This window comes from Myotis nattereri, assembly GCF_964212035.1.
Source record: "Myotis nattereri genome assembly, chromosome: 8".
NCBI lineage: Eukaryota > Metazoa > Chordata > Mammalia > Chiroptera > Vespertilionidae > Myotis > Myotis nattereri.
The window spans coordinates 32826231-32850769 of record NC_138083.1 but is presented as its reverse complement, the minus strand read 5'-3'; the positions used below and the strand labels follow the sequence as shown (position 1 = coordinate 32850769).

The window sequence follows — 24539 nt, the reverse complement described above, 5'->3', positions numbered from 1 at the left end:
AAGCTACCAGGTGTGGCCAGGTATGGACATCGCTTTACGTGCCTGACCAGGTCAAGGCAACAGCCTTTTCCAAGAACCAGCACGTGGCAGCAGCAGGGGAGCGGTGCAGATTTCTGTCAGAATGAACACCAACTACGATCAAACCGTCCTTTTTAAAAATAGGTTTTGATTTATTTCAGAGAGGAAGGGAGAAGGAGGGAGATAGAAACATCACCGATGAGAGAGAATCATTGATCTGCTGCCTCCTGCACACCCCACACTGGGGATAGAGCCCGCAACCTGTGCATGTGCCCTGACCGGGAATCGACCGTGACCTCCTGGTTCATAGGTCGATGCTCAACCACTGAGCCACACCGACCAGGGGATCAAAATGTCTTTAAGAGGGGTTTTCAGACAGCAACCTCTGTTCTGGCCCGGGGTCCAGCTTGCAGGACAGCAGCGGTCCCATTTCTCCTCCAGGGGCTGGGGTCTCAGGGTGCTTCTCTTGAGCTGAGCCCTCCCCCGCTGTGTCTCCTGGCTGCACGCTTTTCCTGCAAATCCAGGGGGAGTAGGCCCCATGATCTCGGGGTATGGGCCCGTTGGGTGTAGTATCTTGGGCCTTGTGATTGCTCTGACCCTGCCTGGTTTAGAATAAAAGAACTTTACAAGGACAGAAACCCAGAACCTGGCCTGGGTTGTGTGTTCAGAGCACCTTCCTGCGTACACGCCAAGCGAGTGTTGGTGCCTCCATTGCACAGATGGAGAACTGAGGCTCTGAGATAAGATGGGCCCAGCCCAGGGGCGCATAGCCCGGCAGCTGGGGGAAAGCAAACAGTGTGGCTGACCGGCAGGGTGTGTCTCAGGCCTGGAACGTGGCCACAGGAAGCTGGGCCTGATGCTCGGGCAGGTGGAACCTGGCCCCCTGGAGGCAGCAGGGTGGTTTGAGAGGCAGGCGCCGTGGGGAACTGGAGACTGCGTATAGTTCCTATGTCGTGACAGCCTGGTCCCCTGTGGGCGCCCTGCACTTTAAAGGGGGCTCCTGCAGAGGAGGACGTGTCCCTTGTCACATGCTAGAGACCCACCCTCTGGAGACAGCGTTTTCACTGCTTCTGTGTGCTGTGAGGGCAGAGGACTGCAGGGGTGGATATTGGGCCGAGCCAGCTCAGCCTAGGGTTTGGGGAGCCTGAGCGGGGGCCGCGAAGAATGAAGACAGACCAAGAGAATAAGCTGGGTCTAGCTAGGTGGATCTTCCTGTGCCTGGCTGAGGCCAGAGAGAGAGATCCAGAGGCAAGCTAAGCCTTTATTTTATAGCCAGAGGTAAACAAGGTAGTGGTCACCATAGTTACAGTGTTCTTGTGAGTTTCACTTGTTTTGGCAGCACTTGCTGCATCTCCCACAGCCCAGATAAGATTTAGGGAGCGTCATAAGGTCAAGCCTAATTATGCTAAACAGTGGTGGGCAAACTCAATAGTCAACAGAGCCAAATAGCAACAGTACAACGATTTAAATTTCTTTTGAGAGCCAAATTTTTTTAAACTTACACTATATAGGTAGGTACATTGTTATTAACTTAATTAGGGTACTCCTAAGGCTTAGGAAGAGCCACACTCAAGGGGCCAGAGAGCCGCATGTGGCTCGCGAGCCGCAGTTTGCCGACCACTGTCTAAGAGGGCTGTGCCCGCTAAGCTGGGCCTTGTTTGTGGCTTTGCCAACAGGTCAGTCCGAGGCTTAACCCTATCCGCTCGCTACAGAATATGTTTGAGAAATAGTAACACGCGAAGAGAAAGAAATGTCTCTGACCAGTAAAGAGCCTTTACTGTAGTGATTGTAGGAAAAGTGGGCAAGACAAGTGTGGACCCTCCTTGTGGGTGCTCACAGTCAATGGAGGGGACAGACAAGACACGCGCACAGGGACTACAAGCGGCAGCAGGTTGGAGTGCCGGGAGGAGAAATGTGAGTGATGAGGGAGGCTGAGTTTCCTGGGAGAACGCCATTTGAGCAGAGACCTGAAGGAGGTAAGGAAGGAGGTACGGGAGCAGCTGTGTCCGGGGAAGAGAGACTTGAGCAGAGGGAACAGCACATGCAAAGGCCCTGAGGCCTGAGGGTGCGTGGTGTATTTGAGAAGCAACATGAGGCCAGTGGTTGGATCATGGAGGGCGGAGGGCGAAGGTGGTAGGCGATGAAGTTGACAGGGTCAGCTTCCAAAGGCTGTGGTATTCAGAGCTTGTTGGGGAGTCTTGGGAGGGTTTGGGCAGCGGAGTGCTACCCAAAGACATGCTGCCTTCTGAGTTTATTCTGTCAGACAACGTAAGCACAGCAGCAGAAGCAATAGCCATAGGGCAGTGAAGGTCAGTCAGGGTGCCGTACCTCTCACGAGGGTGCCTGGGACACAGTCATGGACAATCCCACTCACAGGCGAGGAAACGGAAGCTCAGACAGATGCGCTTGCACCTATGTCATAGCTCTCAAAGGTATTTCTGGAACAAATAATCGCATTGGGAGATACATTACTTAGAAAAAGCTTTCTCTGTCACTTAATATTCTTTAAAACCATCATTTTTAATGGCTGTATGGTATTCTATTCCAGTCCCATTCACCATTCCCATTGCCCTGTGGCCAAAAGTTCGATTGGTTTTTTTGTTTGTTTGTTTTGTTTTTGCTATTAATAGCAATACTGTAATAAATGTTCTTGTTCAATCCTTCTGAGTCTCCTTTGGTATATGGCTAAGGTCAATTTCTTTCTTTCTTTTTTAAAATAATTTTTAAAATATATTTTATTGATTTTTTTATAGAGACGAAGGGAGAGGGACAGAGAGTTAGAAACATTGATGAGAGAGAAACATCGATCAGCTGCCTCCTGCACACTCCCTACTGGGGATGTGCCCGCAACCAAGGTACATGCCCTTGACCAGAATCGAACCTGGGACCTTTCAGTCCACAGGCCGACACTCTAGCCACTGAGCCAAACCAGTTAGGGCCTAAGGTCAATTTCTAAAAGTACAGATGCTAGATCAGAATATAGGCCTATTGGTACAGCATAAAGTTTCTCAACATCTTTTGAGAAATGTGACTATGTTGCTGTCCTAAAAGGACCTCTCAATGGACCTTCTCACCTGCCATGTTTGGGGGGACATATTTGGGCTGAGTTGTCTCTTTTTTTTGCTTATTTAAAAAGGCCTCGGTGGCAGGAATATAGTGTAAAAATCGTTGGAAAAACTAAAAGGCATGGATACATATGAATATACACTTTGTCCATAAGTCACAGTTCCTTTAGTCTTCCCGAGTGAGGTGCTGATTCAGCACTGAGGTCAGGTGACTCAGAGGTCCCGGCAGCTGCACGTTCAGGCCGGCATAGCCCACCGTGTACACGGGCCATGGCTGACGCCCCCTCCTGGCTCCAGCCTGCCCCCCATCCTCGCTCTAGCTGACCTGACACACTCAGTGTGCTGTGGCAGCGTGTGGGCTTCCGGAAAGGATGCACCAGGCAGGCCGGCGACCTCAACGGCATCTAGGCTGTCCCGGATCCGTTTGTAAGGGACCAGCACAGGCCGGTTCAGGCCCAGGCCCAGGACCTCACCTCGGCTGCAAGCTGATCCCTGGCCCTGGAGCCTAGGCAACCAATCAATGTGTCTCTTTCACATCGCTGCTTCTCTCTCTGAGCTGAGTTATCTTTTTCTTTTTCTTTCTTTCCTTTTTTTTTTAAATTTTACCCAGAATGCGTCCTTTCCCTCTCCCCTCCCAAGAAAGGGAGGAACAATCGTCAACGGCAAGTGGCAGCTGCAGAAGCAACACCAAGAGCCGGCTTCACGCTCAAGAGGGGACGCTGCATCTCCTCCTTGTGGTTTCCGGTGCTCTACACGTTCAGAGAAACTTCACTGATAACGAACCATAGAAATGATCCCTGAAAGTATAGTCTTTGTCTTTTAATTCACTGCCTTATTTTGTTCTCTCCTAGGGAACAGAATGAGGTTAAATACCTTAATTTGGCAGATTTTACGAAAGCCCATGACCATGTGAACATTTGGTAGGGTGCCTTCCAGGCCTCAGCGTCCCATTTTAAGGTCGGGAATGACAATGGTGTGGGCCTCAGATTCTTCCCTAAGGTCTGTACCTGTGAGCAGGGAGTATTTGAGATGCCTGATCTCCTAATTTGGAGGCGAGGGGAGGTTCGTCTGCCCTCAGTTTGCCTCACTTTCTTACTCTGGGAATGAGGCTCAGCTTTTAAAAATGCTGTTACTTATTTTTAAAAAATAGAGAATACATTTATAAAGTATAGAATCCAAAAAGTAAATAGAATATTTTCTAAAAAGCTTTTCTTCTGTCCCCCAGCCAGCCCAGTAGCCACCACGGGGACTAGTTTCTGGCGGGTGCTGCCAGGAAAGTTCCGAAGCAAGCAAATATGCATAGAGAGAACACCCTTTAGCTTAAATGGAAAAAACAAAATACAGCCCTGGGGTGCACAGAAGATAGGGAACTGACATCTGAGGCTAATTTCATCTTGGTTTCGAGTGGAGTGAAGAAAACACAGCCATGGTCAGGATGCTGGAGGAGGCATGGAAACAGCCTCAGGGCAAGATGTTATTTGCTCACGTGCTGGGTCAGGATAAGGTCATAATAACCCTCCAGCTCCCTCTGATCTGGGCACAGTAATGACAGCTTGGCCACCTTATTTTTATGGGCGCTCCTCCCCGCCCCCGACCCCCGTACCTGGTCAGGGATGGGGAGGACTGGGATGCTCTCAAGCTCTCTGAATTGGCACCAGGTACTTAACAAATCCTTGAAGATAGGGTGCACCACCAATATGTTGTTGGCAGGTGAAGCTGCTCAGACTTTGAGAATCTGAGTTGCCCAAATAATCTCACTTTGTGAGGCCTAACTTGGAGTCCAGGGAGGTTCCCTCTGCCCTCTGTTTGCCTCACTTTCTTACTCTGGGAATGAGGCTCTGCATTTAAAAAAAAAATTGATTTTGGAGCAGGAGGAAGGGAAAGAAAGAGAAACATACCTGCAACCTAGGTATGTGCCCTGACTGGGAATCAAACCCGTGACCTCCCAGCACATGGGATGATGCTCCAACCAACTGAGCTACCTCGGCCAGGGCAGAGGCTCAGCATGTGAGCAACAGTTTTTGTATTATTATATTTGTTTTAAGATCCAGGGTATGCAGGACAGAGGCAAGCTTTGAAGATGCCAGGGCCAGCAGGGCCTGTATGGAGGCATCTCAAATATCCCCACCCCTGATCAGAGGTGTACATCTTAGGGAAGAATCTGAGGACCACATCATTGTTGTCATTCCCGACCTTAAAATGCGGATGCTGAGGTCTGGAAGGCACCCTAGCAATATGTTCACATGGTCATATGCTTTTGTAAAATCTGCCAAATCAAGGTATTTTAACCTCACTCTGTTAAAACCACCATCTCTTTTCAGACTTACTTCCCCTTGTGTCAGATGATGTTGGAGTGAGTGCTAGCATTTTGGGGATCTGGCTAAGATGCCGGGGACATTTCATTTGGGTTTCGTGGTTTTATTTATGTTGTTTCCAGTAACTTTTATGAATAAATTATTACCAACTGACCTAGTATAAGAATGGCTTCCAAGAATGCCCCTACTTAGCACACTGAGTTGACTCAAATGCCACTGTGATGTGAACATGCGAGTCAGAGGTTATATCTCTGTACGTAAGAGTGGTTACATGTTTGTGGAAAGCATTATGGAGGTAATTCATAAAAGTAATGTTATTTTTTTGGTAATGTTTGTGGGACTTGTCATTTGCCATGGCTTCTTTTATCTTTCTAACCTAATAATCACTTTATTATCCAATTTTATATTTGTAATTTTGTAGTTCTTTTCCTTTTTTTCTTTTTAAAAAATATATTTTTATTGATTTCAGAGAGGAAGAGAGAGAGAGAGATCAATGATGAGAGAGAATCATCGATTGGCTGCCTCCTGCATGTTCCACACTGGGGATCGATCCCGCAACCAAGCTACATGCCCTTGACCGGAATCAAACCTGGGACCCTTCAGTCTGCAGGTCGATGCTCTATCCACTGAGCCAAACCAGCCAGGGCTGTAGTTCTTTTCTTAAATAAGATTTCCTAAGTTGTATAAACCTTGGGAAGTACAAAGGCTGGGTCTGCCCCTGCTCGGTTTTCTCTGTGTCTTTTAGGACCACAGGACCCGCCTTGCCTTTCCTCACTGTTACCACCAAACAGGTTTTGCACATTTGCATGTGGATATAACAAAATATTTCAGAAGACTCCTGCTGGATCCACACAAACCTTTGTTTTATCATCTATAAAATAGGAATAATAGGATCTATCTTCTCAGATAGTAATAAAGTCAAGTGAGAAAACATGTATAAGGCCTCAAGCACAACCTGGCAGAGGGCACAGTTAGAGCCAGGTGTAATGTTTTGCTGGTCCTCACAGATATAGTCAGATGCCCTGTTTCTGACAGTATTTGTTCTGATTTGGTAGGTGCCCAGGCCAGGACACCCAATCATCATTAGCTGTTGGTATATTATTAGTCCCCTCCCCTGTGTACCCAAGGCATGTACACACAGTAAGTGCTCAATCATTGGCAATCCAAGAATTTGAAAGACACTAACTGGTTCTAAATTGAGCAATGCCCTAGACCAGCGGTTCTCAACCGGTGGGTCGCGACCCCTTTGGGGGTCGAGTGACCCTTTCACAGGGGTCGCCTAAGACCATCGGAAAACACATATATAATTACATATTGTTTTTGTGATTAATCAATCACTGTGCTTTAATTATGTTCAATTTGTAACAATGAAAATACATCCTGCATATGAGATATTTACATTACAATTCATAACAGTAGCAAAATTACAGTTATGAAGTAGCAACGAAAATAATTTTATGGTTGGGGGTCACCACAACATGAGGAACTGTATTAAAGGGTCGCGGCATTAGGAAGGTTGAGAACCACTGCCCTAGACCCAAACAGTGACTCATAGCTATGAAATCTCCTCATCTGTAAGAGCCTTTTGAGTTAACTTATTCTAATCCTATTAAAAAATTTTTGGACATGTTTAAATGTTGGAAATTTGGAAAATCCACAAAAGCCAAAGAAAAAATAATTAACTGCTATTATTATAAATGATTATACATCTATACATGTGATGCTATAATTATGTATTTAATACATATGTTGTACATGGTGCTTTGAAACATACTTTAAAACAAACACACACTTTCTTGGCATTTTCTTTAAATATCTTTTAACAACATAGTTTTTAATGACTGCATAATATTCCTCATCAGTAAGTGGGGTTAATTAAAGGTACCCATCTCAAAGGGTTATGTCATGAGCACTGACCAGAATGGATTTTTATAACCAATCCCCTTTCGCTGGGCATTCAGGTTATTTCCATTATTTTGCTATGATACATAACGCTGGGCTATATTAATCTTTGCTCAAATCTTTGGTCATTTCCTTAGTAAATGTCAAGATTGCTGGGTGTGCACATTTTAAAACGAACCCACTCACTGTGGTGCTGTTAAGGGTACTGAGAGGGAAAGGGGTTTGCCCGGGCTCATACAGCGAGTTAGCTGCAAAGTCCGGACTAGGAACCAGCCCCGGGACCCTAAATGGTGCCTCACGCAGCTGGGAACCAGGAGAAAGTCCAGCTTGAGCATTAGGGCACCGGGCTAAGGCCCCCCTGGAAGAACAGGAGGCCGGTGCGAAGGGGCGGGGCGGGGCTGCTGAGTCCGGCTCTGCGGACCAACCTAAGTTAAACGGTCGCCTGGCAACACGGGCGGCGCGGCGTTCGAACGGAAGCGAGGAACCAATCAGGATGTCCGGGGCAAACCATTTTCGTGACGGGGGTGGAGGGGAAGGCATGCTCACTTCCCCTTCCTCTGCGCACCAGGACCTTCGTTCCGGTGGGGGCCTTGCGACAGTCGGGTCCCCCCCGCTCGTCTCGGGTGCGGAGGACCGCTCCGAAGAGGTCCCTCTGCGGGTCCTCACGCGGGACTGGCCCCCGAGCGGCGTTGGGCGTGGCCATTCCCGGGTCCGAGCTGTCAGCCTCTCCACCACCCGACCTGGAAGAGCCGGGACTCGCCTAGGGTGGGCTCCAGGTGAGGGCGCAGGTGGTCCGGGGCGCGAGCTCGGTCTGGGGGGCCCCGCTCACCGAAAGCCTGCGTTGTGTGTCCTCCCCGCGTCATACCTGCGTGAGAGGGGCACCTGGTGGTCTTAGCAGCGGGGACCCGGCCCATGGAGCCCTGGCTGGATCACCCCCCTCTGTCCCTTCCCACACCATCTTTGGGTGCCTTTTCTGGGCGTCTGTCTGCTCCTGTGCGCCAGGGGTTGGACTTGGTTCTTCTGCCCACGAGGTTTTGAATTACAGCGCTGTTCCCGAGAGGCCCGCTCCGGGAGTATCGGGCGGGACTGGCGTTGCTGGGCTAGAAGCGGCGTGGGCAGCAGGTGCTCTGACCCCGGAGTCGCTGTTGTGCTCTTGGGGACCCGGGGAGAGGATAGAGGCAGCCCCTCAGCGGAAGCCAGAGCCACCAGAAACACCAGAGACTTTGGAGTTGGCGGTGGTGCAACCTGGTGAGCGTCTGACCTCGACTGTGTCCTGCCTCCTGGCCGCCCCCACCCTCAGCCCCCGCCCCCAGGTTGCTGTTCTTGGTGTCCTTTTGCAGGTGGGGAAACTGAGGTTCTCAGAAAATAAGCCCCTTGCCCAAAGCCACACCAGCAGACTTGGCACCGCTGGGGGTGGCTCCCAGTCTGTCTGGCTTCAGTATTAGAATTCTAGGCGCTCAGAGTCATAGCATCTGAGAGGCTTGGATTTCTTTAAGGGCAGGTATCTCTCTCCTCCTGGCTCTGGGGAGGGGAGCTCAGGGGACTCAGAAGGAAACAAATTCATTCATTCATTCATTCATTCATTCATTCATTCATTCTTTCAACAAATCTTTATTGACTTCATATGCCCTGCCCTCCCCCTGGTCTATTTTGTAGCAGTTACCCCATTTGATGTCCTATATATATATGCCACTTTTTAGTGAGTTTATTCTCTTTCCTGACTGGCATGTGATGCAAGGAGGGGGTTTAGGATGAGTAAGTGAGGTACTTGCCTCCAAAGCGAAATTGAGGGGGTGCCCCAAACCTCTGTGATCAAAGCAACTAAAGTTGACATTTATTGACCGTTTGTGGTATGTTCTGCTGGCTGAAGATAGCTGGTATGGCCTCTATGCAACACAGTTCCTCCCATTTCTGTCACAATTACAAGTGCATCCCTGAAGCCACCTGTCCTGCTTCCAGGCAGAGTGATGTAGGTGGAGTTATGCTGCAGTGTGGTGCGTAACAGGGAGAGACTGGACACAGACTAAATTGCATCAACAGAGGCTGCTGGGCTCTTTATGTACGGAGGTGGCACAACATATATTAGCAGCAACATATACTATTAAGTGTATTAATAACATTATAATTAATATAGTAATAACATATTATTAAGAACAACATATATTATTGAGTAAGAGCATGATGAAAACAGTACATACAGCATGTTACCATATGTGTAAAAAAGAAAGAATACAGGGTATTCCCCCCCAAAACAGTATACACATTTTAATAGCTGATAGCTCAATTTTGAATACAGAATGTATTTCATAAACATGGCCTTTATAATTATTCAAAGTGTGTGTATACATTTTGGGGGGCCACCCTATATCTGTCCATTATTGCCTATATCTGCCTAAAATCTCCCTGGAAGGACACATTGTCTGGTGATAGTGGGGCCTGCAAGGAGGGGAATGGGTGGCTGGGAACAGGAGTGGGAGGGAGTTTATTTTTACTTCTTGCCCTTTATAGTTCTTGAATTGAGCCATGTGCATATATCACCTGGTTGAAAAATTGTATATCTATATCTGTTAGATTATATATTTAATCAAAAGACCACTGCCGTGTCTGTGATCTGTCACTGACTTGCTGTGTGACTTTGGGCAAGTTTCTTTACATTTCTGGTCTAAGATAAGAAGCCATAATGGTGAGTTCAGGCCTGGGAGAGGGCAATTCAGGCTGGGAAGTGGGCTTGGCTGTGGGTCTTCCCCAACCTCCCCCTTCCCCATCCTGTGTGCCGGGCCCTGCCCTAAGGCTCTGCATCTGGTGTCTCTCATGCTGTCTCCACTGCAAGCCCCTTTGTTCCCATTTTGCAACCTCAGGTACAAACGGAGGCTCAGAGAACTGAGTTGGCCTGCACTGGGCCAAATAGAAGATTGCTGCCTTAGGTGACTGCCCCCGCATCCTTCCCACAGCCTGCTCACCTCTGCCTTCCTGAGGCTTGTGCAAGGCTGCCCTAGGCAGGACTGACTCTGGGCAAGGCTGACGCCAGGCAGGTCAGGGCACGAGCGTCTAGGGAGACTCCAGAAATAGCGTGGGGCCTGGTGTGGCCCTGGGGGATGCCCAGCTAGCCGGGTGTCTCTGACCCTGACAGCTGGGCTGAAATTGAGCTGGGCTACCCTACTGGCCAGCCCCTTCCCTGCTGCTGGGAGCCCTCCTGATCCTCCTCTAAGGCAGGTGAGGGCCTCCCTGTCTCCACCCAAGTCTGGGCTTGGCTTCTGCTGATGAGAGAAGCAGGTGGAAGGAAGGGGTGGGGGTGGGAGTGCAGAATGTCATGGAAATCATAAACATCAGAAACTATACCTCTGCCCCCTCATCAAAGAATGAAAATCACTAATACCTCTTGAGCACTCACTGTGTGCTACGTACTTTATAAGTATGAACTAATTTAATTCCCTCAGTAATATAAGGTAGTTACCGCTGTTATTATTTCCACCTTCCAAAGTGAAACTGAGCACTAGAGAGATTTAGTAACTTGTACAGGGTCACCTAGAGCTGGAATTCAAAAGCATGAAGTTCGGCTCCAGACTCTATATATTCATATTCATTCTCTCTCTCTCCCTTTTGTAAAATGTATTTAGATAAAGTTGACCATTTTAACCATTTTTTTAGAAAATATATTTTTATTGATTTCAGAGAGGAAGGGAAGAGGGGGAGAAAAATAGAACCATCAATGATCAGAGAGAATCACTGATCAGCTGCCTCCTGCACGCCCCCCACTGGAGATTGAGCCCGAAACCTGAGCATGTGCCCTTGACTGGAATTGAACCCAGGACCCTTCAGTCCACAGGCTGACACTCTATCCACTGAGCCAAACCAGCTGGGGCTATTTTAACCATTTTTAAGTGTACAGTTCAGTGGCATTGAGCACCTTCACATTGTGCAACCATCACCACTATCCCCCTCCAGAACTTTTTCATCTTCCCAAATGGAAATTTTATATTCGTTAAACACTCTCCATTCTCCTCCCTTCTGGCCCCTGGCAACCACCATTGTAGTGTCTGTGTATGAATTTGACTACTGCAGGTACTCTGATCACTGGCATCACACAATATTTGTCTTTTTGTGTCTGTTTATTTCTCTTAGCATGTCTTTAGGGCTTGCTTATGTTATAGCAGGTATCAATTTCATTCCTGTTTAAGGCTAAATAATGTTCCATTGTATGTATATATAACATTTTGTTTAATCCATTAATAGTCACTTGGATTGCTTCTACCGTTTGGTTATTGTGACTAATGCAACTATGAACATGGTTGTACATATATGTGTTCCACTTCCTGGTTTCAGTTCCTTTAGGTAAATACTGAGAAGTAGAATTGCTGAATCCTATGGTAGTCCTACTTAAAGTTTTTTGCCTAACTGACGTACTTTCCCCACATTGGCTGCACCAGTTATATTCCGAACTGTGCACAAGGGCCCTCGTTTCTCCACATCCCCAATACTTGTTATTTTCTGTATGTATTTTTTATAATGGCCATCTTAATGGATGGGACATGGTATCTCATTGTGGTTTTGATTTACATTTTCCTCACGATTAGTGATGTCGAGCACCTTTTCATGTGCTTATTGTCTGTTTATTCACCTTCTTTGGAGAAATGTCTATTCAAGTGACTCTGCATTTAGATTGATAACCTCTGACAGAGGGGTGAACATTCTGGACTGACGAAGGCCTCACCCAGGAGCACCTGGTTGGTGCATAGTTATCACTGTCACACTTTGGTGGCGTTTGTCATGCACAGCCTCGTGCTGGGAGAGGGCACGAGAGAGCAGTCCTGTTTTACAGTTGAGGAAATGGAGGCATGGAGGAGCTGAGTAGCTGATCACTGGTGGAGCTGGGACTTGACCCCAGGCAGGCTGGTTCCGGAGTCCATGCGGCAGAGCTGGTGAGGGAGATGGAGTGGGAAAGGGCAGTGCTGGCAGCAGACCAGTGTGTGCAGAGGTTTGGACGTGGTGTTTGGAGGTCTGGAGACAACAGGGCTCAGTTAGAAGTGGCCAGAGCCTACCTTGAATGGGAGTGATTTGAGGCTGGAGGAGGAGTGGGGCAGGTGGGGGAAAGCCTGGGGCAGGGTCGGGGGGCTGGAAGGAGGCTTGGTGCTGAGGGGCCTTGGCCTTTGAGGCAGCCTGGTTCCAGTCCTGCCCCTTGGTCAGAGTTGTCCCCTCTGGTGTTTGGTCCCTGGAGGAAGACAGTATGGAAGAGCGTGATGGAGTTCCCAGCCCAGTGCGGGGAAACATTCCCAGCAGTGTACAAGGGTTCTAGTTTCTGCATCACCAATACTTGTTATTTTCTGTTTTTGGCTCCACAGACAAGCCCACTTCCTGGCCTGAATTGCCCTCTTAATACATTTTACAAATAGGAAACAGGAAACAAGTGACAAATAAGTGAACATCTAAAACGACAGGGTGTGATGAATGCTTGGAAGGGAACAGATCAGGTGAGAGAGTTGGTGGGAGCCTCAGAGTGGCAGGGAGTTCTCGCTGAGGAGGTGACATTTGAAGTGAGACCTGAAGGAGATGAGAGAAGAGGTTCCAGGCAGAGAACGGATGGTACAAAGGCCCTGAGGCAGGAAAGAGCTTGGCGTGTGCAGGAACAGCTGGGAGGGCTATGTGGCCAGAGCAGAAAAGGGTGCCGATGAGGTGGGACAGGAGGGCAGGGACTGGATCTGGGAGGGCCTGAGGGCCCAGGGAGAGTTTGGACTTTATTTTCAGGTGATGGGGAGCCACAGCGGGTTTTCGGTAGAGCAGTGAAGGGATCTAATTTCTGTTGGGAAAACATTGCTATTATTGCCCCTATTTTATAGTTGAGGAAACTGAGACCCAGAGCCATAGCCAGGGAGTGCTTCCTGAAGCAGCTCCACTCTCGGGGGTCCAGAGAGGGAGGCTGTAGATTCCTTAGGAGACCCTTGGTGAGTGGCCGAACCCAATACTGGAGACCTGTTCTCCCTCCTCCCCCCAAGACCCATATTCGGGTTCAAATCCTGGCTCTGCCAGTTACCAGCTTTGTGACTTCAGGCAAGTGGTCCCACCTCTCTGTGCCCCAGTTTTCTCAACTGTAAAACAGGCACACTAGTAGTACCTCTCCCGCAGGGTGGGTGTGAGGATTAAACGAGTTAACATGTATATACAGAGTGTAGAAGAGTGCCGGGTACGAAGAAAGCACTCAGAAAAATTCTTACCGACTTTATTCTGAACAGTATTGTTGTTGCTTTGCTTTTACTACTATTAGTGCCTACCTGAACCCTCTCCCACCTCATTGTTGTGCCGTGGAGGGCCAGGCAGGGTATCCCGGTGGAGCTGGGACTTGTGGAGCTCCACCAGGGGAGCTAGGCGAGAGCTGGAGCTTGTTGCCAGCAGGGTACTGTGGGGAAGGATGGTCTTGTTCCATCGTTCAGGCCCCAGGGCCTGGAGGGGGCATCAGGGTTGACTCACTCAGTGTAGACAGCGGTTCCCTGAGTCACTTCCTCTCTCCTCATGCCCTCCACCCCAATTCTGTCTTAGCCTCTCCAGGCACAGACATGGACCTCTTCAGCCTCCCCAGGGTCGGGGGGCGGGGGGGCACTTCCTTCTCTGGGCCTCAGGATCCCCATGAAACTGGCCTGATCAAATGTGCCACCTGAAGTGACTTAACTTAGGCTGGCAGAGCAGACCGTCGGCTCCCTCCCGGGATTCCTTCCTTCCAGCAGGGCGACTACCATCTCCTCAGAAAATGGGGATGAAGTAGTTCCCGGTCTGGGGAGTGGGGAGATTGTCCAGAGATTTAAGTAAGTACAGTGCCTGGCACTCAAAAATTGTAGTTACCACTATTACTCTTATTGCTGTTGTTACTGATGTTTACAGCTTGCTCAAAGCTTCTACAGGTACTCTCAGACCCCAAGAACTCACACTGACCCGGCCTGGAAGGTGGGATCCCCTCTTTGGAAGGTCAGAGAGGTTAAGCAACCGGATCAGGGACACACAGCTAGAAAGGGATCGTCCAGAGGGAAGGTGCCCAGGTTGGACTCCTCCGGGTTACCTTGGGCAGCTGATTCAGCCTGTCCCAGCCTCAGAATTCTATTAGTCAAGCGGGGATAATAATAGAGCTCAGCTCATAGGAGTTGTTGGGAAGATTAAAATGGGTTAATTGATACCAGGAAAAGCACTTTCTCACGCGTGGCACAGTGAACTTAAACGGTGGTCACTGTGGCGGTGGGAGGGGACTCAGTTTCTCTGTCTCCGCAGTGGGCACGCTTGCGCGAGTGGCCACGGGGACTCGCGTGGACGGGGCCAGTGCAGCTGTGAGAGCGCCCGGCTCCCGAGGAGCTTCCTGAGTGGGTCCCGGGGCAGGTCCAGGCGCCCCGCCCACTACAGCGCGTCTGGGCTCGGGTTCTGGCCGCTGCCTGGCGTTGCGTTCACTCTTTTTTGGGTAATACCTGGGTCGACGGGTTCGCCAGCTCGCCGCCGGCCACCGGAAGTTGCGCAATGCTTGTTACCTGAGCCCAGGTGGGCCGGGCGGAGGAGCGCAGTGTAGCGGCGGGTGCAGCCAGGTACGTGCGGGCCGGGGCCGGGGCGTGGGCGCCTGGTCAGAGCCCGGGCGGCCCCGCACCCCTTACTCCTCGGGACGGCGGGGGCCGGGCGGGGGCTCACCTTCCGGCCTGGATGGATGCCGCAGACATCGTGCCGTCAGGCCCCTCATTTCAGAGCCAGGCCAACCCGGGCTCAGAGAGCGGTGACCATCGGCCGGAGTCGGCAGCGCGCGCCGGGCCGCGGCCTCTTCCACGGCAGGGAGTTCCCAAGATTGCCCCGCAGTAGGGAAGGGAGGAAGCCAGACCGGGATCCGAGCTGCGCCCGCTCCCTCTCTCCTCCTGAGGCCCCTCGCGGAAGCCGGTGGGAAGGGGGCAAGGTGGGACTGAGTGCCCCAGAGATGCCAACGAGAAGGGCCCGGGGCCGCGCTTTTGGGCGTTTGAAATCCGTGGGTGCGGCGTTGGGCGATGGAAGGAGGCTCGGAGCCTCGGAGAGGACCAGTCCCACCTGGCACTGGGACCCTGGCTTCAGCTCGCAGGAGCCGCCGCACTCCGTTTGCCCACCTGTGAAATGGGGCTGGCGTAGATGGCTCACGGGTTAGCCTCTATCCTGTGCCCGCGAACTGAAGCCAGGGCCCCAGTGCCAGGTGGGACCGGTCCTCTCTGAGGCCCCCAGCCTGGACCTCCCTTGTTCGCGGCCCCTTCCTGAGCGGGTTAGAGACCCCTGCGAGGGGCGGCGGTGGGGGAGGGGGTGATGGGGGGGGGGAGAGGGAGGGAGGAGGGAGCCAGGTCTGTGGAGTTTGGGAAACAAGGAGCCCGGGTCATGGGGAGTCGCCTTTTGCCGGATGCTGAAGAAAGTCCGCGAGCTGTTTTGTGTCTCCATCCTCCTGGTGACCTGGAGGTCTATTTTTAACCACATTTCACAGATAAGCAAACGGAGTCTCGAGGAGGCGCGGCTGCTTGCACAAAGCGCGCAGCCGGTGGTGGCCAAGCCCAGGCAGGTGTCTGTCCAGGGGAGGCCCCGGGCCGGCAGGTCGGGCCCGAGGGTGTAGGGACCCCAGCCGAGCTGGGGGCGAGCGTGGCTTCTGCCCTGGCCCTGCCCATCTGACCCCCTTCATCCCTGATTCCCCGATAGTGGGATCGTGCCCTGAACCACCGTCTCCGGACGGGTTGGACTGGTTTGGGAGGCGGCAGGCCCGGGGGTGGGGCAGAGTCTAGCTACTTGGACAGGGCTCAGCAAGGCTGCCTTTCCTATCAGACCCTTCTCTCCTGAGGTCTCCTGGAGGTCGGCCCTCGGTGGGACCGCCATTTCCCACCCACTCCATCCCTTCCACCTGGGGAGCAGTTCTGGCTCTGGGCCAACAGCCCCAAAGGTTCTGTTCTCAACTTGCCATTGCAGCAAAGGTTCCAGACGGGCTGGGGGCCAGATGGAAGGGGGTGTGGTGCATGTTTTGTTTGCCCCGTACATACAATGTTTTTAAAGTTATTATTATTGAATATGCTAATTTTTAAGAACCCAGAGTTTTCCTGCACTTCTGGATTTCCAGCTTCCTAGAATATCCAACATGTACCACCTTGGACCCATAGCCTGCAGCAGACTGGGTGTGCCCATTCACATTGGGCCCCCATAGACATTTCAAGTCAATAAAACTGTACTGAATACCTATTATGCGTCAAGAGTAATATCGTGAAACTTAGATACAGTGAACAAGATACCCCCTGCCCTCGTGGAGCTGATATTTTAGAGGAATGGGAACAACAAAATGTAAAACTACCACAGACATAATAGATAAATGAATTCAGTTTCCTGTGACTTGGGTCTTGTTTAGCTGCTCTAGGACCGAGGCTGGTCACTTCTCTGCGTCTCAATTTCTCCATTTGTAAAATGAGGTGACAACGACCCATCTCCCTGGCTTGCTGGAGGATTACAGGAGAGGACAGTGTTAAATGTCTAGCAAGCACACAGTAGAGATCCCTGCCTCCCCATCCCAATCTAGACTTTCCCTCCTGGAATTCTGGATGTGTAGGTGGCGCTGCCCAATACATTCTGTTAAGATGGAAATGCTGCAGTCTGTGCCGTCTATTGTATGACCACCAGCGTCTGTGGCTACCGAGTCCTAGAAATGTGGCTAGTGTGATTCAGGAACCGAATGTAAATTTAAATTTAAATTTAAACTAAGGCTGTGGTTGGTGGCTATTGACTTAGACAACACAGCTCTAGATGGCCTGAACCTCCAGTCCACTTGGTTATCACCTTGACAAAGTCCTCCTCCCCAATTAACAGATGAGAAAGTTCAGGACTTGGCCTGCAGGTTTTCTTCTGGCCCGTCTCCAGGGAGGCTCCAGCCCTTCCTTGGAAAAAGGGACAGGGACACTGGGCTCTGATGCCCAGGTGATTACGTGGATACTTTGCACCCAGGTGTGGGCACTCCTGCCTGTGGGTGTCTATGCTGTGGGTGCTGGCAGATCAAGAGTCTACTGGATGCCCACAAGCAGGGCGGCGTGATGGTGGGCATTTCCAGGCCCGCTTGGAGCAGCATAGCTTAGGTCTGACGTTTCCCTGTGACAGGCACTCATGGATCACTGTGGGCCTGGCATTGGCGTCCTGTCCTGGAAGCTGATGGTGCCTGTGCTCCACTGTGGCGGGGGTGGGGATTTTCTGCCCTCCTCCCCCACAAACGCCGCCGCTGCTGCTGCTGCTGCTGCTGCTGCTGTGCCTGGGGCCTGGCATGTTTAGGCGGGTGGATGGCACAGAGCAGCTTCCTGTCCGGGTAGGCAAGGGGTGGAAGTGGTACCAGGCTCCCTGTGGGCAGTCCAGATTGGGTTTTAGCCCTTTCTCTTGGGTTTTAGCCCCAAGGCTCCTGTGGCAGCACTTCCTTGCTTCCAGGCAGGAATAGAGCCCCCAATTTGTTGAATTAGCTTCAGTTTCCCCATCCGCAAAATGGACTGGTAAGAGGACCCACTGCGGTTGAGCCGGCTGGTGCCCAGCACAGGGCTCCGAGCCCACGTTACTTCCTTTGCCCTGTCTTTTCTGCTCAGGCTGCGCCGGTTCTTTTTTTTGGCACCTTTTTTTAACTCTGCCTCCCCTGGGCCGGGTTCTCGGAGGAGGGCGGGGGTGTGGGCGGAGCCTCAAACCCTACAGCTGGTGCTTTCTGCCTTCTGATTGGCTCTGTGAGCCAGGGGCGTGGCCTTCACTTTTAATGGGGAAGGCGTCTTCAGCCTCTTCCAGTCTGCCGAGCCTTTGTCTGAGCGTGCTCAGCCCTTGTCTTTCTTTCCTCCCCTGCAGCCGTTGCTGGCGTCCAGCTGCCAATTTTCTGCCTGGATCGCTGTCTCCTCACTTCTCCCGTGTCCTCGTGCAGAAGGTTTTGGGGTATGTAACAGTCATGCCTGTGGACATGCTGTCTCCTGGAGCCCGGGACTCACCCGCCCTGCCTTTCCGCCTGAGGACCAAGGTCCCGGGCTACCTGCTCCGGAGGCCGGCCGACGGCGGAGCCCGGAAACCTAGTGCGGTGGAGCGCCTGGAGGCCGACAAGGCCAAGTACGTCAAGAGCCTGCAGGTGGCCAACACCCGCCAGCAACCTGTGCAGCCGCTGCTGTCCAAGCAGCCGCTCTTCAGCCCTGGGACTCGCCGCACCGTGCTCACTCCTAGCCGCCGAGCCCTGCCGGGCCCCTGCCGCCGGCCCCAGCTGGACCTGGACATCCTTAGCAGCCTTATCGACTTGTGTGATAGCCCGGTGTCCCCTGCCGAGGCTAGCCGCACCCCCGGGCGGGCAGAGGGAGCCCCCCAGGACCCCCCAGCCACCCCTCCACGCCCACCTCCCAGTACCGCTGCCGTCCGCCGAGTGGATGTCCGTCCCCTGCCGGCCTCACCTGCCCAGCCCTGCCCATCACCGGACACTGCCGCCTCCAGTCCAGCCCGGCCCCCGGGTTTGCAGCGCTCCAAGTCAGACCTGAGTGAGCGCTTCTCGCGGGCAGCGGCCGACCTGGAGCGATTTTTTAACTTCTGCGGCCTGGACCCAGAGGAGGCACGGGGGTTGGGTGTGGCCCACCTGGCACGAGCCAGCTCAGACATAGTGTCTCTGGCGGGGCCCAGTGCTGGGCCAGGTAGCTCCGAGGGGGGCTGCTCCCACCGCAGCTCGGCCACTATTGAGGAGCGGGCCCGGGAGCGCGTCCCCTATGGCGTGTCCGTGATTGAGCGCAATGCCCGTGTGATCAAGTGGCTGTACGGGTTGCGGCAAGCGCGGGAGACTCCAGCGGTGGAGGGATAGTCTCCACTGGACTCGCATTCGGCACAGGACAGAGCTGAAAGAGGCAGCTGGCCCCTTGAGCTCTCCTTCACCCTTTCCCTGGTTGGGGCAGACCAGAGACCACTGCCTTTGGTGAACCTGGCATGGAGGCAAAGGCTCCGACGCTGGGCCAGCATCCGTCTGGCAAGGACTGACCCTGGAGAGAGTGGCCTCTTGACTTGGACCACTCCCTCCTCCTCACCTGTTGGGATTTTGCCACCAGTGTCCCTCTGCGTGGTTCCTCTCATGGGCTTGGGGCACTTAGCCCTCCCCCCTGAGTGAGGGCCCAAGGATCCCTACCAGGTCTGTCTACCCCGTGGCTCTGTTTCTTTCTTCCTTCCTTGGCCTCTATCCTTTCCTGACTTCCTCTTCCTCACTCAGTGGGCCCTGGTTCCCTGGGAATTCACCCTAGGGCGGGGGCAGGGAAGAGTGGTCTAGCCACTGTTCTTCCCAGGCCTTGGCAACCTGGCCTAGGTAGGTAGACTACAGGAGGGACTGGTAGGAGCCCTCCTGGCTCTGGCTTCCCTCCCTTTGGTTAATAAACACAATTGCTTGCTTTTTAAAGGTTGGATCACCAGACTCTTCTGTGTTCACAAGGGGAGGGGAGGGGAGAAGTTTTGGGGTGGGGCCTTCCAAACCTAGTGATTGTTTACCCCTGCAGCTAGTGGGGCATCAGGGAGGCTGGTGCACTTCCCTCAGAGAAGAAGCTGGGTCCAGGCACCCAGTGAGTTGGGAGCGAGCTGGGACTGGGACAGGGGCCTTCCCCTGGAGCAGGAAGGGGAACTGCCGGGGAAAGGCTAACATGGTGACGGACCCTCCCCATCACGGGTGTTCTGACTTCCCCCACTCCCTGCCCAGTTCCAAAGGGGGAAGGAAGCTCAGAGAGGGCAAACCCTGAACTTGAGGTCACATAGGCCATAGATTTGGGGGTTGGAAGTGGGAGTTCTTAGAGGAAGAGGGACTTGGGTGGACAGCACAAAATGAATGGATTTACCTCCAACTCTGAGTGACCCTGGACAAGCCCAGTCTTCTTTGAGTTGAGGGGGAAGGGGAAGGAAGCAGCGGGCACTTGGCTTTGAGGTCCCAGCTCCTTCCTGTCTCTCCAGGTTAGTTACCTGTTAGGAGAGCACACTTTGGCTGGTGGAGCAGCCAGAGCTAGAGCTGAGGACACAGGATGAAAGCATGGGTGGCCTCTGCCAGCTTTTGGGTGGGAGAGGGGAGGGGCTGGGTGGTGCTTCCTTTCACTCTGGCTGCCTGGGCTGCACCACTCAGAAACAGGAAGCGCTAATGGGGGCCCTAGTGACAGGTTTGATGTCGGTTTTATTTTAGGCATAAAGAGGAGATTTCCGTTGGGCTATTGACAAACTTCCAGGTCAGCCCAGCTGTCTGTCTGTCTCTCTGACCGTCTACCAGCCCCTGGGGGATTAGGCTAGGCCCAGCAGTTCAAGGAAACAAGGGGAAATTGGTATGGAAGAGGATGTTGTTAGAGCCCATGAGAATGAAGTCTTTCCCTGCATGATACAGGTGAAGAACTGAGGCACAGGGAAGGCGACCTGCCCACAGGTGCCCAGCAGGTGTGATTATGTAGGGGCTGGGCCTCCTGGTCCCTATGTTAAAGAAGAGATGAGAGCAGATGGATCATCTGGGCAGGCTTTGCAGAGGTGGTATCCTTTGAGGGGTCAAAGGCGACCACCTCTGGGCAACCTGGCCAGAATTTTGTGCGAATAGTTGCTTTTTCTGTGACCTACCAGCCCTCAGAAACACAAGAAGGTGGGTGTGTTGGCTGCATTTTACATGTGAAGAAATTGAGGCTGGGAGGGCCCTTGTTCCTGGAGGAGGCTTAAGTGCTGGACTCAGACCCTTTACACTCGTCCTGTCACTAAATCCTCAAGATGGCCCTTCAAGGGTCACCTCAGAAGGTCATCTCTTGTCTTAGAGCAGGAGGGATGGTGGCTGGTGGGCTGCCTCAGACCAGGTCTGCACTCTGGCCTGTGGACACCCCACAGTCAGTGGCACTCTGGTGCTTTTGACACCTGCCTCACTTCTTCCCCATCCTGGCAGCTTTTCCTTCTGGTTACTTTAGTGAGCACCTACTGGGTGCCAAGCAGTGGCTAAGAGAGCCTTGGCCCCCCTTAATCTTGGGGTGGAGAGGGAAGGGCAGCTAAACAGTAAGCACACAGTCATACAATGTGGAGCAGGTATGTTTAGGGACTTTTGCCTGAAGACCAGAGCTGTTCCCAGGAGCTGGGCGGGTGGTAGCCTTGAAGGGCATTGGGAGAGTCTGTCGGGAAGAGAGCAGGAGGGATTCTTGGGAAGTGGGGAAGGTGCCTGTTTGAGCCTGGACTTCTGCAGCAGAGGTTTCCTAGCTGTGGAGGGCTTCCCTCTGCCAGGAGTTTGGAGCCTACTACCCTCTCATGTAGGGCTCTGTGGAGCCACAGCTGGGGCTCCCCTTACTTCCCCCAACCAGCCCACCAGCCTTGCCAGCCTGCCTGCCTCAGGGTCTGCGGAAACAGCCCCTCTATTGTTCTGCCTCCAGTTGGAGTGTGAGGGGCAAGGAGCAGCAGCCGCTGCCTTTCAGCCTCTCAGCCCCTCCGAGGGCCTGCAGCTGCTGCCCCGTCTCCTGGGGCTGCCTGACCCCCATCGCAGCTCCCCCATCGCAGCTCCCCCAGGCCAGATTGGCCCAGCTGCCTAGCCCCTAATTAGGTAGAGATGAGATCTGCCCCCTGCTCTATTTCCCACCAGCTAATTATATACACGTGGGCTTGGGAGACTGGCAGCTTGGCTGCTCACTTCTGTCGGGAAGGTGTGATGGGCCTCTGGGAAAGGCACCCAACGCCACCTGCCAGACTTCAGTTTCCCCTCCTGGCAAGGGATGGGGTGTAGCTAGAGGGCCTTGTGACCGTCCCTGGTGAAATGGTTCTGGTTCTGCTACTGAGGCCTTCGAGGGGACCAGGGGAATGATGACTGCATCCTGCCTGACAACAGAGGGAGTGTGGAGGGACTGGAGGATCAGGCTACAGGATCCCAGGTAAGGTGGGGACGTGGTAACAGCTGTCATACATACACATCAGAGGGCTTAGAGTTGTGTGGGTCCATCCAGGCCCAAGACAGAAGACCCCATTCAGGTTTTTAAAAGTTTAATATTATTTTTCAGATAACATATTCATATATTTCCTCCAACATTTTATTAAGAAAAATTTCAAGCTAAAAGAAAATTTGTGCCCTGGCTGGTTTGGCTCAGTGGTTAGAGTGTCAGCCCTCAGACTGAAGGGTCCCGGGTTCGATGCTCGGTCAAGGACACATAACTTGGTGGATGTGTCTCTCTCACATTGATGTTCCTCTCTCTCTCTTCCTCTCTCTCCCTTCTCCCTCTCCTCCATTCTCTTTAAAAATAAAAAACAACAATGGAAAAAATATCCTCAGGTGAGGATTTTAAAAAAAAGAACATTTGCAAGAATTATACAATGAACACATATGCCTACCTACAGAGGCTCAATTCTTGATATTTTGCTAGAGTTGCTTTATCAGGCATCTATCATTCTATCCATCTATTAAGACAGCTTATCTTTTTGAAGCTTTTCAAAGTAAGTTGCAAACACTAGTATGTTTCCCCTTAAAGGCACTTCAGCATGCATATCATTAGCTATAGTTCAAAAGTATTTGTTTACAGTTCTTTTATCTTTGTTGGGGGAGGTAAGATTTACATACAGTGAAATGCATAGATCTTAAAGGTTCCCTTTGCTGAGTTCAGATAAAAACATGCTGTATCCCAATCCCCAATCAGGATACAGAGCAACGCTATCAATGTGGAAAGTTCCCTCGTGTTCCTTCCCTGCTAACCTCTGTCCCCACCTCATGGGTATATCAACATGTCTGTATAAGTTGAATATTACTAATAAAAACCATTCTCTTGCCCTGTCCTCCTCACCCCCAGCCCACCTCTTCCAAGCAACCACATTCAACTCTTTTAACAATTTCTCCTGGTACTTGCCTCTGTATTTCTAAGTGACATGCTTTTCCTTTTATTTTTTAAATTAATTTTAGGCAAGTGTTGACCTCCTTTCTGGTCTGATGTCTTCATATATGCCTTCCGCAGCCTGACTGTCTGGCTGGCCATGACTTTGGGCAAATGACTTAACCTTCTTGTGCCTCAGTTTCCACGTTTGTAAAATGAGAGAAATATGCATATTTAAGATGCGGGGTTGTTGTGAGGATTCAACATGTGAAGTGTCAAGAATAATGAACATTACCCAGTGAGTGGTCAAAACTGTTCCTTTTTATCATTATTATTGTCAAGGAAGATTGAACCGTTCTCCCCCTCCTCTCCTTTGAATCTATAGTTGTCACAATTTTCCATTAGATGACTACTAGGTGCTTTTTTTTATTATACCTGTATAAGAATGGTTTCCTGCTAAGCCAAATCACATGTTATGGTTACATTCCTTTCCTGTGAAGCTCTTTGTTGTTGCTTTTTCCTGGAGTTACTACTACCTGCTTTGCTTTTCTTCCCTTAGTTTCCTCTTAACTCATCCTTAATTCTCAGACATCCTCAATTTACACACAGAAGACAAATTATTGATTCTAATTTCTTTCCGGTAACCCTTCCAGGGCTTTTTAACAACCTTCACTTTTTAATAAAAACAGTGGAACCAAGTTAACAAGTAGAGTCTCAAGCACAGGGACAACTTGTAAGGTAAGTGTCTGAGCACCACTGTGTGTTCCTGCCCACACGGGTCCTTCGAGGGCTGAGCGCTGAAGCTGTGGCCCTGCTGCCAGGCCTCCCCATTTACCCAGGGGAACCCCTCGGCACCTCACTGGTCTGCTCACTGGTGCCATCCCATGGCTCATTCACTGCCCTTGGCTTTATTCATCTGTTCATTGAACAAAAGTTTGCCGGGTCCTTCTCCATGCTCTGCGCGGTGCCGGCCAGTGCTAGGGACACAGAACTTGGGCAATGTCCACCCTCCCACTCCCAGGTTGGCATTTACATTGACATGTGAGCAGGCAGGAGAATGTTCGGAAGAGGTGTGTGTGTATGTGACCCGTGAGGGGTGTGGGAACGTCTGTGTGGGTGCTGCTAGAGTTTCAATGGAAGGCCATCTGTGTACATTTATGTGCATATGCATATGTGTACAGGTGGTGTCTGCATAGTGTGTATTCACAAGGTATATGGATCAGTTAGTTTTTGCTGCTTAAAATACCACCCTAAACCCAGTGGCCTAAGGTAATTTATTCTATGAATTGGCAATCTAGGCTCAGCTGGGTAGCTCTTCTGGTCTTACCTAGGCTTACTCGTGTAGTTGCAGTCAATGGGGGCTGGGTGGTCTCGGAGGGCCTCCCCCACATGCCTGGCAGTTGGCAGGCTGTTCGCTGAGGTTCAGTTCCCCTCGAGGAGGCTAGCTTGGGCTCATTCACATGGTA

The 24539-nt window shown here is 51.6% G+C and overlaps 1 protein-coding gene across 2 annotated transcripts; it reads left to right on the top strand.

Moving 5' to 3' along the window:
• Positions 1–7865: 7865 nt before the first annotated feature.
• Positions 7866–19679, top strand: FAM110A (family with sequence similarity 110 member A). Of its 2 annotated transcripts, none has more exons than XM_081096851.1 (2): positions 7866–8076; positions 18119–19679. In XM_081096851.1, exon 2 carries the CDS (start codon positions 18216–18218, stop codon positions 19098–19100), a length of 885 nt encoding a protein of 294 aa, XP_080952977.1. In that variant the 5' UTR covers positions 7866–8076; positions 18119–18215; the 3' UTR covers positions 19101–19679. The 2 variants fall into 2 exon arrangements, with proteins under 2 accessions (XP_080952977.1, XP_080952976.1); XM_081096850.1 differs by lacking the exon at positions 7866–8076 and adding an exon at positions 14840–14856.
• Positions 19680–24539: the final 4860 nt, after the last annotated feature.

Coding starts and splice junctions, on each gene's coding strand:
- FAM110A (XM_081096851.1), top strand. CDS start 18,216: ATGCCTGTGGACATGCTGTCTCCTGGAGCCCGGGACTCACCCGCCCTG.